The sequence below is a fragment of the Aspergillus sydowii genome, assembly GCF_001890705.1.
Source record: "Aspergillus sydowii CBS 593.65 unplaced genomic scaffold ASPSYscaffold_2, whole genome shotgun sequence".
NCBI lineage: Eukaryota > Fungi > Ascomycota > Eurotiomycetes > Eurotiales > Aspergillaceae > Aspergillus > Aspergillus sydowii.
In genome coordinates, this window is record NW_024467860.1 from 886,385 (window position 1) to 901,239 (window position 14,855).

The window sequence follows — 14,855 nt, forward strand, 5'->3', positions numbered from 1 at the left end:
TCTTCTTCACTCTTGCCACTCATCTACGTGCTAGACGGAGGACTCCAGACCGGGGTATACACGGTAGATGTTTGATCATTGACGGGCTGTCGTGGAAGACGAGCTCTGGGTCAACCTGTCACGATCCATAGATTTTGGGTGACGGCGGGAGAAAAAAAAAAGTTGCGGTCCCAGACGGACGGACAGCTTCTGCGCATCTCTCAGTCTCCCTCCCAATAATAATCATCACCTCTCCTTACCTCCTCGCAGTCAGCTTACTTGCGGCTTTGAGGGCGAGTTTTCTTTCTTCCTCTCCATGACTGCTGTTTTCCTTTATCTATCAACTGTTTCGGAGTGCGTGGGCTAGTTTATCTATCTTCTTTCAACCCTCCGCGACTATTCACTTCCACCCCTCCACAGCGAGAACTTGCCAGGTCTCCTGGACAGCATTCGGCCATACTACTTCAAATTCGATCCGACGTACCTCCTGATATTTTTCTCGACCCTAACTTCCTTATTTTCGCACGTCACCTTCAAATAAAAGAGTCTCTGAGTCAGAGCTGAAATGGTCCACGCCACAGGCGAGGAACGCGCCGTACACCTTTCGCGAGAGGCTGTTGAGTTGAGAGATTCGGGGCATCATGAGGTATGGAACTAATTTTATTTTCATGGCCCAGTCAAAAGTGGCTCTACTGGCTGTGTGCTGCCTCCCCTTGCTATTGCCCGTGCGCAGTGGCTAACGCGCTTCGTGATGTAATACAGGCTGCTGTACGAAATCTCCGAGAAGCGCTCACGCTCGCGCCCGACAATGCAACTGTCAAAGATGCCTTGGTAAAGGTTCAACAAGAAGAAGGCAATAGCCACCATTTGCTCGACCTCTGCCGCCGCTATGCGACCCAGAGAGACGAAAAGGCAGCGAAAGATGCTGCCCGGTATCTCCGAACTGACGGTCTTGTGCCGCCAGAGAGTGTAGGGTTGGAATGTGCAAGACTCCTTCTTTCATACCGGGCGGATGCGCTGTCCTCCGCCCAAGACGATATTATTTCTGGCCTCGTTCGCCAAAATGCCAGTGTGCGTCAGTATTTCTCCAGCCAACTTCAAGTCTCCGTCACAACCTTTTTCGATGATCTTTACGACCGGGGTGATGGCGCCGCAGTGTGCCTCGACACCGTTGTTTTGGACCACTCGGTTTGGCCCTCAGAGAATGACCGCCTTCATTGTGAACGGGAGCTGTTCCAGCTCTTTATTGCCAAACTGATGGAATCGGGTCATGACCTGGATGGGCGCTCCCTCAAAGGTATCGCGCGTTTACTCGCCATTGAGGCGGGTCAGCTGCGAGACCTAATGGACGATGAGAGCCTTGATGTTGTTGTCACCTCGTTGGACCACCGATTACCACTTGAGTGGAGAAGCCAAGCTACTTTGGCTACTGTCAAATACTTGGAAGCCTCCAAGGATGCCGGAGAAAAGCAATTGTCCAAGATCATCTCCGCCAAGTTAAGCAAGAACCGCGTCGATGATCTTATCGTTGCCTTTTCCGCGACAGCTGCTGTATTCCCTGTTGCGCCGCAAGTTGCGGCCGGTCTTTTCCTTTCGAATGCCTTCATCGATTCTCTAAAACCTCTAACCGGTAGAGATTCGAAGAGCCGCAGAATGGAAACAACGATATTGGAGCTGCTTAATGCTGCTTGCATTAGCAGCACGAGTCGAGAGGCTATCTCGAAGAATCTATCCGACTGGCTCTCTCATATGCTTACCAACGGAACCGACCAGAGCTCGGAGATAGCGGCTGTTATTCTGGCAAAGTTGCGGGCTTCTCCAAAAGAAAGCAACGGCAAAGCTTCAAACGGCAAGTCGCAAGATGATGACAGCCCTGTTTCCGAGCTTGTTGATCGATTCAAAGGGTTGATGTCTAAACCTGAGGGTGAGCATATTTCGAATGCGATCGAGGGTCTAGCTTATTCCTCCATCAAACCGGAAGTCAAGGAACAACTCGCCGGTGACTCGGACTTTCTACAAAGCCTGATCAAGATTTTGCAGGACAAGTCCAACGACACCTCGGTCCTCTATGGAGGTCTGATGATTATTTTAAATCTTACGCAGTTTCTCCCAAACCTGTCTGAAGAACAGAAAAAGATCTCTCAACTCAAATCCTATGCTGAGGCTAATGCCGGTGCGGTTAAGAATGGCCCGAGTGTCCTTGAAGATGACAAGCACGTCATCGCTCGCTGCGCCGCTGTTGTCGACGCTGGCGTGGTTCCGCTCCTAGTGGCGTGCGGCAGGAATACCACGCCCTCGAATCACGAACTTATTGGCCGCATTCTACTGTCACTGTCGCGGAATCCCAAGTCACGAGGGACTCTAGCACAACAGGGTGCGGCCAAACTGTTACTTGGTCTCTCAACTAGCTCCAGTGCAACCAACACCAACATCCTGAATTCGTCGCATGCTCTTGCGCGCATTCTGATTTCCGTGAACCCTTCCCATGTCTTCCCATTGTCGGGATTTCCTCATGTTACTTCGGCCATTCGACCCTTGATTGCTCTTATTGCCCCCCCAGAGGCTACTAGTGCCACAGCCGAGCAGCCACTGGATATGCTACCAGTATTCGAGAGCCTTCTCGCGCTCACGAATCTGGCCAGTCATCCTGATGCAGCGGCAGCAGAGGCCATCGTTCGCAACGCCTGGCCGCAAGTGGAAGACTTGTTGCTTTCTAAGCACTCGCTTATCCAACGGGCGGCTTGCGAGCTGGTTTGTAACTTAATGACATGCGAGTCTGGGATTATCAAGATGGCCGATGGCACCAAGCGAGCTGGACAGCGTCTACACATCCTCCTCGCCCTTACGGACACGGACGACCTTACTACACAACGGGCCGCTGGAGGCGCGTTGGCTATGTTGACAGAGTTCGATCCAGTCATTTCCGGAATACTGGATCGGCCGCGCGGGGTCCAACTCCTGCTTAACCTCTGCCAGGAAGAAGACGATGGCCTTGTTCATCGCGGGGTTACGTGCGTTCGAAATCTGACTTGTGCCGCCTCTGGCGATATAGGACGCCGGGCTATCGAGGCCGTGAAGCAAAGTGGAGGCGTTGAAGTCCTAACCAATATGCTAAAGAAGACGCGGAACCAGCTAGTACTCCAACTTGGCGTGGAAGCGCTCAAGCCTTTGGTGGGATAATCGACGGCGGGGCAAACCGACAGGGGTTTGCTTTGATGATTTGATGAAAGCCAGTACTTTTTGTTTTGCATAGACGCCTTTTCCTCGCAAATTTTCTCCATCGCTTCCACTCTTTTCTTCTTGACTTTATTTTCACCTCTTTCAAGTTTTATTTGGGGATACAGCGTTGGTTAATGATTGGTTTCTTGCGGGCGCTTCTGGCAGGGGTTTGCTAATCCGGTGTTCTTGAGGTTTTCAATTTCGTTTCCTTACTTTTGTTGGTGGTTTCCGTGTGAATCCTTCTAATGTCACTACTTACCATTATAGTCAAATTGCATAGACCGTCGCCTGTAGCCCTGCAACAAGAGGCCCAAGACGACTCGGTCCCGCTTTGGATCCATGTGACCAGCCCCGATCAAGGCCGTTACTGAGATTTGGTATCACGCGATATAGGTTAGCTATGGAATGAGAATGAATAATGTTGTTACGGCATGATTACCTTTTCTTTTCCCCTTAATTGCCAAGGTAGACTATATTTAGACCCATAGACTCAAGCATAGACAAATCTCACAGACAACACCGACGCTATCAGTACTACATAGCTACTGTGTAGATCAATGCAGGCCAATATGATTTCGCAGCAAGGTCCTTTGGGAGGTACAGGCGATACCCACCACACACCCATCACCGATCTGCCAGTTAATTCTTTCAGCCGATAGACGAGTGAAACCCTAAAGCACTGGCTGTGGTACCCACCAACTGAGCATACCTTACAGTCACCAGGGGATAGTTGGCAAAGGGGTTTCCAGGAACCAGGTCCTGTGATGTCGGTGATTGTGTCTGCTTGAGGGGAAGCTTCCGCTGCAGCATTGTGGATGTCTAATTAGAGGTGTCCATATGCGACAACAACGCTTACAAGCGGTAAGTATATAGGTAGGGCTTGTACACGAATGTCGAGGGTGATCATTGGTTTAAACGTATCTGTGATACCCATGGAGTATTGAAATATAATCCGGATAAAAGTAATGAATTAAGGAATTATTCAGGGACTGACGGGATTGATTACAATTCGATATACATCTACAGTCTACACTCTTGGGTTAGTAACTACTACATACGTCTGCCAACCCGATAATTCTATCCTCAAGTTCCTCATGTTGAATTTTCGAGCCACATGCAACTAACATCTCAATAAGTTTACTGAGTAAACCAGTCTGGTTAGAGAAAAGAGGAGAACATTCATCCGCTCTCCCTTCCAGCTTGCTTCTGTTGGCCTCGAATGCCTGCCGCAGGGCTGGATATCTGCCCCACTTGGCCGCGGGGTCCATCCTGGATTCCTGGCGGCGGTCGGCTGGAATAGGGTGATTCGGGCGCGTGAACAAGACAGAAAGGGAAGCAGAGTTGCGCCGACGTCAGAAATGAAGTATTGCTGCATGGCTAGATGCTCACTGTTGAGGGAGATTGGATGGAGAGGTGAGCAGCTTCCCCACGTCTGATCGCTGCTGGATCGGATTCTGGGCTCAGCTCCCGGTTGACTGGTTGGGACCAGGCGTGGGGAGAACAGAAGGTCCGCGGAGCGGTCTGGGGAGGAGACGGAATATAAAATCAGCTATAGACCGCGGTACAAGGCGATTCTTCTTCATCAACCTCTTCCCGACTCCCAAGTCGCTAATCATATCTGTCAAAATGGTTCCCAAGGTCGACTTATCTGGAGTGTAGGTGCGTATCCGTACTCTGTACTTGTACTGTAGTTGGACCCGGGTCGTTGGTTAAGACTTAAGGTACGTATAGCTTCAAGACCTTTCTTTTCTTTTCTTGATCTGCTGTACCTTGCATCTCCCTTGCTTTGCATGTACATACTCGGGATGGAGAGCTTCTGGCCGCAGTGGAAGCACATGGCAAATCAACGTTGGTCGGACGGTCACGCCCACGATCGGTTCGTCCAGACGGCGGGATCTGTCGCTCCGCAACCACCCATGGATCCCAGGCCTTCCCCTCCACAAGCCCACGGCGTGGTTGATTCTGTGGCGGTCGCTGGCGGTCACTCCCCGGTGCGGACTGGCCTTCTGGCTTCACTCTTGCCACTCATGGCACACAGTGCTCGCCAGACCTCAAATTACTTGTCAGTTGTCGGCGATGTGAGAGGGCCACTCCGCTCCACCGTCCACCCTGTTGATCGGGTCCTCTCGTTTCTCGCCCTGACCGCATTTTTTTTGGCCTGCTGTCTTCCTTTTCATAGTTTTTACTGGGTCTCCACGTGCTGACTATCGTTAATTGTCACTAGCTGCTCTTTCTCGCTTTTTTGGCCCCTTGCACAACCTTTTCCTGTCTTCTCCGAGGAACCCGTCTCTACAAATCCAGCGGAGGCGGCTTCAGGTTTTCCACCCCCCGATATACAATATTCACACTTGGTCTTTCCTGAAAACTGACACATGGCGTCCCTATTTCCAAAGCTCTCCTTCCCCTCTCTTTCTTCTATCCGCCAATCCTCCTTCATCTAAATATCCGTCGCGTTTTTTCTTTGTTTGAACCAGTGGCTGCGCCTAAGGTCGGCTGTCCACTGTAAGTTCTGGAAAAAGGCACTCTCTTTCTTTCCCCCCTTTTTCCTGAACGAAGAAATTGTCGCAATTTAATATCTGCGCGGCTTGTTTGGATTTACTTGCAGGATTTGAGAAACTCCAGCAAATATGAAGTTTGGGCGCAATCTGCCCAGAAATGTGGTACCGGAATGGAGCTCCTCCTACATCCGGTACAAGTCGCTGAAGAAGCTCATCAAATCCCTGGCAGAACGTGTGAAGGCGGGTCACGAGGCAGATCTTGCCGGTGAGCCATCTGATTATTGCGTGTTTTGGTCCGCTCAGCGGCCCTCCTAACACTGCCTCTAGGCTTCTTCTACTCCCTCGACCGAAACCTTGAGGACGTTGATCACTTTTACAACAAGAAGTATGCCGACTTCTCGCGGCGCCTGAAGCTACTATCAGACCGCTATTCACAGCCCTTGGATGGGAGCCATTTGGATTCAGAGGACGTGGAAGACCTTTTGGCCGCATTGCTTGAGTTGCGTGGACAATTCCGCAAGTTACAATGGTATGGCGAGGTCAACCGTCGCGGGTTCAATAAGATTACCAAGAAGCTTGATAAAAAGGTTGGAGCGCAGGCGCAGCAGAAATACCTTGAGACAAAGGTAGAACCACTGCCATTCGCCTCCAACACTCGTGTCTCTGAAGCGTTGAAAAAGATCAATGACTGGCTGTCTGCTCTGGGTGACCAGAAGACCTTCGACGATGCCAGCTCGACGCATTCCACTCTTTCATTGAAAAGAGGCCCCTCCCGCCCCAATTTGAATCTTCCTGCGAACATGCTTCTTACTATTGATGAAGCGTTGCGCAAGGATGATACCCATGTTCTATTGGAGCTGCTAGAGGACCTGAAAACGGCTGCGGATGAAGGGGGTGACAATGTCTTCGCAAAGGTTCTTCGGAGCCTTCTCCAGCGGTCCATTTACTATCGCTCCAAGGCATGCATTTCTGCTGTTCTTTGCCGCTCGGACTCTCTTGAGGAAGAAGACGATATCAACAATCGCAACTGCATTCATCGCTTGGTGATCGCGATTGGTCGTGCTCAGACTACCGCTGATTCAGAGCAGTCTGCCTCCATGGTGTTGGACTTCCCTCTGGATACCTCGAACTATATTACTCCCGCAGCACTTCCGACCCTGCAGCCTCCCCGGCCAGTGGTGAAGGAAGCGAACCGGCCCCAGCATTTGGACAGGTCTGATCCTGCGGTGTCTGTTCTCGAACATTTGCTAGATCATCTTCGCCCTGATCAACGTCAGTCTCTGCTTTCTAAAGACATGTCTGGACGCACGCCATTGCACTATGCTGCTCAGTATGGGTTTAGAGTTGTCTGTGAAGTGATTATCGAACACTTGCAGGCATGGGACTTATTCGATGTTAGTGAAGGAATCGATGCCCCGCTTTGGCAAGACAATGATGGCTGGGCACCGCTTCATCTCAGTGTCGTCGGCGGCCACCCTTTAACCACCCAAACGCTTTTAAAAGCAGAGAATTGGAAAGGGCAAGCCCCAGACAAATCAATAGTTCGCAAACAAATCTCAAGGTCAAGTGCGGTTCTAGCGCTGGCCGTCAAAGCCAACTTCATTGATATCGTTCAGCTGTTGGTTGATGCTGGAGTTGATATCAACTACCAAGACCAACAGGGTGAAACCGCGTTGCACGTCGCGGCCCGCTTCGGTCATGAAAAGTGTGCTCGCATTCTGCTCAAGGGAAACGATGATCAAAAAGCAGACACTGAGCTTGCCGAGCACGCATACTCGTGGACTCCACTTTTCATAGCGTGTGTTGATGGCTCGCTGAGTGTCGTTGAAGCTATGATTGAAGCTGGTGCTGATCTCGAGCGAGTGGACTCGTCCGGCTGGACGGCAAAGGAACATGCAGCCCTTCGTGGACATCTCGAAATAGCCAGGTGCCTCGCGAAAGTTACCGCTGCACCTGAGCTCTCCGAGGTAGAGCCTGTCCTAGTTGTTCCCTCTGCTACATCTCCTCCGTTGTCTCAATCGCAATCGTCTCTTCTAGAGAAGAAGTCCAACGGAAGTTCTGCAGGGAGTGCTTCTTCACGGTATTCTGAGCCTGTCAAGTCGTTTGGACATCGGTATCTCACCGATGAGGCCATGGTTTTGGTCAGTCTGGGCACGATGGACATCCGAAAGCAGGTGGAAGCTGTGAACCTTGATCGTATTCCTATGGAAAACGCACACGCGACTCAGCTGGACACTGCTCTGTCTATAGTTGTCTCTGCGAACGGTGCACACGGAGAACCCGAGATTATTGATCTTCCTGTACAAGACAACATTGCAACGGAACCAATTGTATTCCATTCGGCGGACCCTAGCAAGGTCAGGCTCCTCTTCGACCTTGTCCCCACCTATGCAGGCTCAAAAGACAAGATTGTGGGACGTGGTGTTGCGCTGCTCTCCAGCGTGAAGCCGACAGTGGGATCCCACCGAATCAACCTCCAAGGCGACTCTACTGTTCCCATCGTGGCAGCCAATACACTGGATGTGATTGGATCTATTACATTCAACTTTCTCATCATCACTCCATTCAAAAACCCAAACATGACCGTCAACACGGAACAAACATATTGGAAAAGTATGACTTCTGAAACAATGATCATCGGCCACCGTGGTTTGGGTAAAAACTTCGATAGCCGAAATTCATTGCAGCTGGGCGAGAATACCATCCAGTCTTTTATCGCGGCCGCCAACTTGGGTGCTTCGTATGTCGAATTCGATATTCAGCTCACAAAGGACCACGTTCCTGTGATCTACCATGATTTCCTTGTCAGCGAAACAGGAATCGACGCCCCTGTGCATGCCCTCACGCTGGAGCAATTCCTTCAACTGGGAGAACGAGGTTCAACTCGAACACCTGCGTCTCGAGCACCAACATCCCCGAAACTGGCTGCTAGCGGAGGTCGGGAACCGAGCAACGCCCCTCCACGACACCGGTCGATGTCTGTTGGTGGCACCGAAAGCGACCTCCTGGAGCTGAACGAAAAGATCAAGCATACTCGGGACTTCAAGAAGAAGGGATTCAAGGGCAATAGTCGAGGCAACTCTATCCAGGCTCCGTTCGCCACGTTGGAAGAGTTGTTCAAGAGGCTACCTCAAAACGTTGGGTTTAATATGGAGTTGAGTAAGTTTATTTGTTGATTAGAATCGTATGGTGGGCCGAAACGCTAATCGAATCCCAGAATACCCTATGCTCTATGAACTTGAGGAAGAAGAGATGGATACATATGCCGTGGAATTGAATTCCTTCGTGGATATTGTCCTCACTCAGGCTTACGAATTGGGTCAAGGACGCAACATGATCCTCTCCAGCTTTAACCCTGACATTTGCCTGCTGTTGGCCTTCAAGCAGCCATCCATTCCCGTCCTCTTCCTGACCGATTCCGGCTCCAGCCCTATTGGTGATATCCGAGCCAGTAGTTTGCAGGAGGCGATTCGCTTTGCCTCCCGATGGAATCTGCTCGGTGTGGTGACACAGGCAGAGTGCCTTGTTCTTTGCCCGCGCCTCATCCGCGTGGTCAAAGAATCTGGTCTTGTTTGTGTTTCCTATGGTACTTCCAACAACGATCCCTATAAGGTCAAGGTAAGCTATCAAGTACCCCTTTATCAGCCGTGCAACGCTAACATAATACTCTGCAGCTCCAAGCCGCGGAAGGTATTGATGCGGTTATTGCGGATTCTGTCCTTGCTATTCGGAAAGGCCTAACGGAGCGCGAAGGCTCTACACCAGGCCTCACCCCACATGCCAGCCCGCTCAGCGAACCGACCACTACATCTCTCAAAGAGGCTTACAAGATCCCGGTTCTGAGCCAGACGGAGCAGAAAGACGACCATCTCCATGTCAAGCCGGAGGCTGTTCTTTGATTGAATGGATATCTCGTCATGTTACATGGGTTTAGATGTCGAAACAAGAACATTTATTAGATAGCTACCCAACTCTAAATCTTGGGCAAGCTTAGTTATGAAGTACGAATAAACTTGTTTGCTTTTATATATATATATATATATATATATACGATACTGCCCTCCTAAATCTTGTAAAGTTTCCTGGGGTAACCACGTAGGTAGAAGTTGGTAAACTTCAAAGTCACGTGGATGCGTGCCATTTTTTTGAGGCTAAATCGGAGCTCTGGCATATACCGGTCTAGGCTTTCATCAACCCGCTTCTCAGCTTGACAATCTTTCTCGGGGGCATTTCTCTCTATAGACGGCAAAGCTCCGAATCTGCCTATGCGAGGGAGATTCAGCTGGTTGGTCATGATGCTCGACTCTTTCAAGTGAAAGATTGACCTGTCGTTGCGGCCTTTCTTGGTACATGCGAATTCCCTCACCGTCTCCATTCCTGGAACGATACCAAAATCTTCTCATATTGAGGCGTTTGGGTTACAAGTATGAACGCTGTCGACGCGACCGAGCACTATGAGACGAGTGCACATGGTAAGAGAATCCTTTTCTTTTTGTTTTTGGCTTAACCTTCGCCTCAAGCTGCAATCAGAGCTAATGATGAGTTTCCTGATAGATCCAGCACCGTCCCTCTTAACGGTTGTCATCGACACAAACCCACACGCCTGGGCGCTCCTTGAGCAAGATGAAAAGCACAATCTCCCGTTTTCAACCGCCATCGCTAATATCCTCGTCTTCCTCAACGCCCACCTTGCCTGCAACTATGCTAACGAGGTTGCCGTCGTTGCTTCACATAGTCATAAAGCCACATGGTTATACCCCTCGGCGTCTTCAACATCACAGGAAGATGCTGACGGCGACATTACTATGACTGCCGACGGCAGCAACAACGACAACAACAGCGACAAACAAGTGAACAAATACCGTCCGTTCAGGATAGTGGAGGAACAAGTCACGTCCAACCTAAGACACCTGATGGACTCGACGAGCCGGACAGATGTGGAAAGCAACACTTCAACAATGATGGCAGGCGCATTAACACTGGCTCTCACCCACATCAACCGACGAACAATCGCATGGGCCGAAGCCCACGGCGGCGACACATCTTCGCTAACCCACTTCGGCGACCCAGACACCGCGCGGCGCTCAACAGCAACCAACGACAGTGGCGCAGAAGGCCTGCAGTCCCGTATCCTCATCATCTCCGTCAGCAGCGCAACCGGCTCCGCACACCAATACATCCCCATTATGAACAGCATCTTCGCATGCCAACGCCTCCACATCCCAATCGACGTGTGCAAACTCAGCGGCGACGCCGTCTTCCTCCAACAAGCCTCCGACGCAACAAAGGGAATCTATATGCCCCTCTCCGAACCCCGCGGCCTCCTCCAATATCTAATGATGGCCTTTCTCCCGGACCAGCGCTCCCGCAAACACCTTGTCCTCCCAACCCGCGTCGACGTCGACTTCCGCGCTGCCTGCTTCTGCCACCGCCGCGTCGTGGATATCGGGTTCGTCTGCTCTATCTGTCTGAGTATCTTCTGCGAACCCCCAGAGAACGGCGACTGCCTGACATGCGGCACGCATCTAGACACAGGCGACTACGGCGCCAAACCGGCCGTTGTGGCGAGGAAGAAAAAGAAGAAGAAGGTTCGCCCGAATGGCGTTTCTGCTACACCTACACCGACGCCTACTCCGGGTCCGTGATGACGGCCTCTGAACTTCGGATACCATTTCACTTAACCGACCCTAGCGCGATCCCGCAGGTTTCCGGAGGGGTCGGTTACCCATACGTAATGGGGTGTAAATTCAGAGCAAAAAGCTTCCGGTATCATGCACACATGGTCGTCTCAATCAATCATGAACACAACTTGGATTCGGATATCGTGCATACTGGGTTGGGCTGGAACCTACTTAACTATGACAAAGACACATCAACACCATCCCGCGCGACATATCCGCTTTTCTTGCAGGACTCCCTAAGAAACCTGCTGAAGAGAAACAGATCCTCGCATGCGAAATGTCCCAGAAAGGTATATGATCGGGACCGTTCAGGTTTTCGCGCGCTATTTAAGGGACTTGATTCACGGAATATCTGCCCTCTAGTTCTGGGATATACCAGGAGAATTTTTTGTTTAAAAAAAATTAAAATAAAATAAAGTGCACCTTCAGGATTACATTACATGCAGAGCGAATACTATTGGAGATACACCGGAAATACTTACTCCAATGAATTGGACCAAGCGAACAATATAAATAATTTGGCCTATAATACACAAGAAACGTAAACGCAGACCCGCATGTCTTGGTGAGATCTACTCAAAGACGAGCAAAGCAAAGAAAGTATGATACACCTCTGCATTAAAGCTTTGCACAAGCGCGTATCCACGAGGTCCTAGGAGTTGCATTAGCTTAAAACGATATCTGCAAGACAGATATCTGTAAGAACGACTTGGTCATGGATAACAGTTTCGGGCAAAGAAGCGGCACAAGTTCGCAGTGTCTCTGATCTAGGAATTGAAAGGTGCTGAAAGTATCGAAAAACGGCGTCCGTAATATCATGAGGGCCGTTTCATTCGAAAAGCCTTCCCACCCTGCGCAATACTCCCGTGCCCGTTGCTACGAGACATGACAGAAGACGGTTTCTTGTCCTCGCTGCTCATATTGGCGAGCACCTAAAGCAAGCCCCATTAGCAAGTGACCATAGAAGGGAAACCATTCCAGTACTCACAAAGGAATCCGTGTTGTGCGCAAAGTATAAGTATATTCCATCTACTGTCTGCTTAACAGTCATAATCCCCACAGAGCCCTCGCAATGGCTGGCTTTCACGCCAGGGTGGCCTGGCAAATACAGTTGTTAACATTTTCTTGAATCTTATCTCAAGGTATATTTCCGCTTACCCATATAGTCCATTGCAATCATTGCCCCCATGGCCTCTTCTTCGGTCACCTCCTCAAATGTACCATCCGGGCGTTTCCGATGGGCGTAGTAGACCCGTGAAGCACAGGTGTGTGCGGCTAAGGTGGTAGCAATATGCTCCCCTGTGCCGGATGTGACGCTTGCCACACATGTCTTTTCAGGGTCATTAGGGTCGACAGGAATGACACTAGTACCAATCCCGTTCAGCGCCGCCGGGCCAATCCTACCTCTATGTTTCATTCCAATTCCCCCAGAAGAAGAGCCGGCTGCAATGTGACCATAGCTATCTACAGCGATGGCGCCCACGGTATCGCTTACACGATCCTCCGTAAACCCGAAAAAGTCAGGCAGAGAACCGTCCCGGCCGTGGGATGAGAGCGAAGGCTCATCGACTTCCATAGGCAGGCCAGCTTGGGTAGCGGCCCTGAGTGGATTGGGTTGAAAAAAAGATCTTTTGGAGGGGTTCGCAGATGATCGTGTTGGCGTGGGGGACATACCACCACTCGAATGATCGCCCTTAGCTTTCATCTCATTGGAAGGTGGAAACTGAACGTCTGCCTGTGTTGGAACGCCGCTGTTTCGTGCGTCTGTATTCCCACTGTCTGGATTACCCGTGCCAGTATTATGTATGCCCACATGAGAACTCGTAGGGGTTGATGCTGCTTGTGTGTTGGAAGGGCTCATGGGAAAGTGAGCTGAATAACCCCTAACCGGGCGACGGTAATAGGCGCTGTCAATCTCATTTGTACCCTGGGATTTGGATCGTTGCCGGATATCGGCCTCTTTGAGTTCCCTCTGCCACTGTATCCACCTGTGTCTTGCCGGGCTCGATACAAGGCCATCATGAGGAAGAACCACTAATCCTTGCTCGTACGCGTAGTCTGTGGCTCCCGGTCCCACGAGGAAATTTGGAGGTACTCTATGTAAGGTCAAAGGTTCCTTCGATGCATCGAGGATCGTGCGAGCCAGTGAGATGGGGTTCTTCACCTCTAATTGGCCAGGTTAGTGATGAAACATATGAAAGCGAAAGAAAAATACTCACGCGCTACGGCTCCAACAGCCCCGCTGCGTCCGAGGTGGTCAACTACGGTGGCATCGCACTCCACAGTGCCCTCGATCGTGGTGTTACTACCGTAGCCGGCATTGGTAATCTCTGCATCCTCTAGGTACATGATAGCGACTTCAACAGCATCGACCGCCGAGCCACCGTTACGAAGAACACTCATGGCAATCCTGGCTGCGCTGTTTGGCATTAGCGACAACAATCGGGGCCGGTCCATCTGAGCAGGCCATGAGGAGGACTCACCTCTCGCACACTTTCATGTGGGGTTTTTCGAAATCGCGCCGGTGATAACCAGCTCCGGCGTGGATGAAGATGGCAGAGACATGCTTTCCTTTCTTTGGTCGATTCATGATGACGTGTATTGTCCGTTGGTCGAATGGTGGAAGATTTGCGAGAGGTTGGGAGAACAGAATGAGAGGAGCCAGGCTGCTACTGAAGCATTGCACAACTGGCGACTAATCACGCAGCGTGATTTTATGCGCACAGCAAGCAGAGTTGCGCTCAGCACAAGGAACACTCCCAATACAACTGTTAACGCAGATGGACTTAGGAGAGCAGTAAACAGGCTGAGAAGATAAGGTTAAATAGAGCTGCTGCACATGTCTTTGGTTTGGTTGAGCAGGGTACTAGGGTATCCTAGGCACTGTGTAAAGATAAACCAAAGAGTGGAAAGAATACAGTTAAAGAATGATAATGAACAATAATACACAGCCTGTGAAAGACCAAAGGGATGGTTCTGGAGTGATTAGAGAACGATATAAAGGCGTTGAGGTGCCGACTGCGAGTGCCTTCCTCTGCTCAGTTCACATGGCAGTTGCCTGTTTTGTAAACGAGTGCGCTCAGCATTGTTAGACAGATTGTGGTGCCTCCAATGTATCCGACAGGTAGGACTCTGCTGAAGTCATCTCATGGTGTTCGCAGACAATCGTCGCCGCTGTAAGAAGAATCTACACACGTTTTGTTGTATAGTCGGTTGACGCACCAGCCACAGTCGCTATACGTGGCTGTGTGTGTGGCTGACCATAGGTACCGTACCGTTGGATCACGTGGCAGTATCATTACGTATTGGGCCCACCGCCTGCTCTAATCTGCCTGCCTGCCCACCACCTCCATACCTCCAGGCTGAGTCCCCTCTTCGCAGCTAGACCCCGTCTTTTTGGCGTTCCCTATTTCCTTTCTACCGACTTAATACCTGGGCCTGCCTTTTCATCCAGGCCTACTGATCGACCATCTTATTT

General features: G+C 50.6%; 4 protein-coding genes across 4 annotated transcripts; 3 read left to right on the forward strand and 1 right to left on the reverse strand.

Annotated features, from left to right (window-relative positions):
• The first annotated feature begins 151 nt into the window (after window positions 1–151).
• Window positions 152–3,630, forward strand: ASPSYDRAFT_40596 (uncharacterized protein). The gene is made up of 2 exons (XM_040846110.1): window positions 152–625; window positions 742–3,630. The coding sequence occupies exons 1-2, from the start codon at window positions 545–547 to the stop codon at window positions 3,157–3,159; spliced, it is 2,499 nt and encodes an 832-aa protein (XP_040705822.1). The 5' UTR covers window positions 152–544; the 3' UTR covers window positions 3,160–3,630.
• Window positions 3,631–5,825: 2,195 nt separating this feature from the next.
• ASPSYDRAFT_85712 (glycerophosphocholine phosphodiesterase) lies at window positions 5,826–9,595 on the forward strand (the record flags this gene model as incomplete). The annotated part of the gene is made up of 4 exons (XM_040851554.1): window positions 5,826–5,961; window positions 6,024–8,855; window positions 8,914–9,314; window positions 9,371–9,595. 4 exons carry the CDS (start codon window positions 5,826–5,828, stop codon window positions 9,593–9,595), a joined length of 3,594 nt encoding a protein of 1,197 aa, XP_040705823.1.
• A 527-nt stretch (window positions 9,596–10,122) lies between these two features.
• On the forward strand, window positions 10,123–11,341 carry ASPSYDRAFT_144270 (TFIIH/NER complex subunit TFB4; the record flags this gene model as incomplete). Its single annotated transcript, XM_040841414.1, has 2 exons — window positions 10,123–10,168; window positions 10,251–11,341. The coding sequence occupies 2 exons, from the start codon at window positions 10,123–10,125 to the stop codon at window positions 11,339–11,341; spliced, it is 1,137 nt and encodes a 378-aa protein (XP_040705824.1).
• Window positions 11,342–12,192: 851 nt separating this feature from the next.
• ASPSYDRAFT_54961 (threonine aspartase 1) lies at window positions 12,193–13,967 on the reverse strand (the record flags this gene model as incomplete). The annotated part of the gene is made up of 5 exons (XM_040848948.1): window positions 12,193–12,309; window positions 12,366–12,475; window positions 12,536–13,543; window positions 13,597–13,796; window positions 13,861–13,967. 5 exons carry the CDS (start codon window positions 13,965–13,967, stop codon window positions 12,193–12,195), a joined length of 1,542 nt encoding a protein of 513 aa, XP_040705825.1.
• Between the last annotated feature and the right edge of the window lie 888 nt (window positions 13,968–14,855).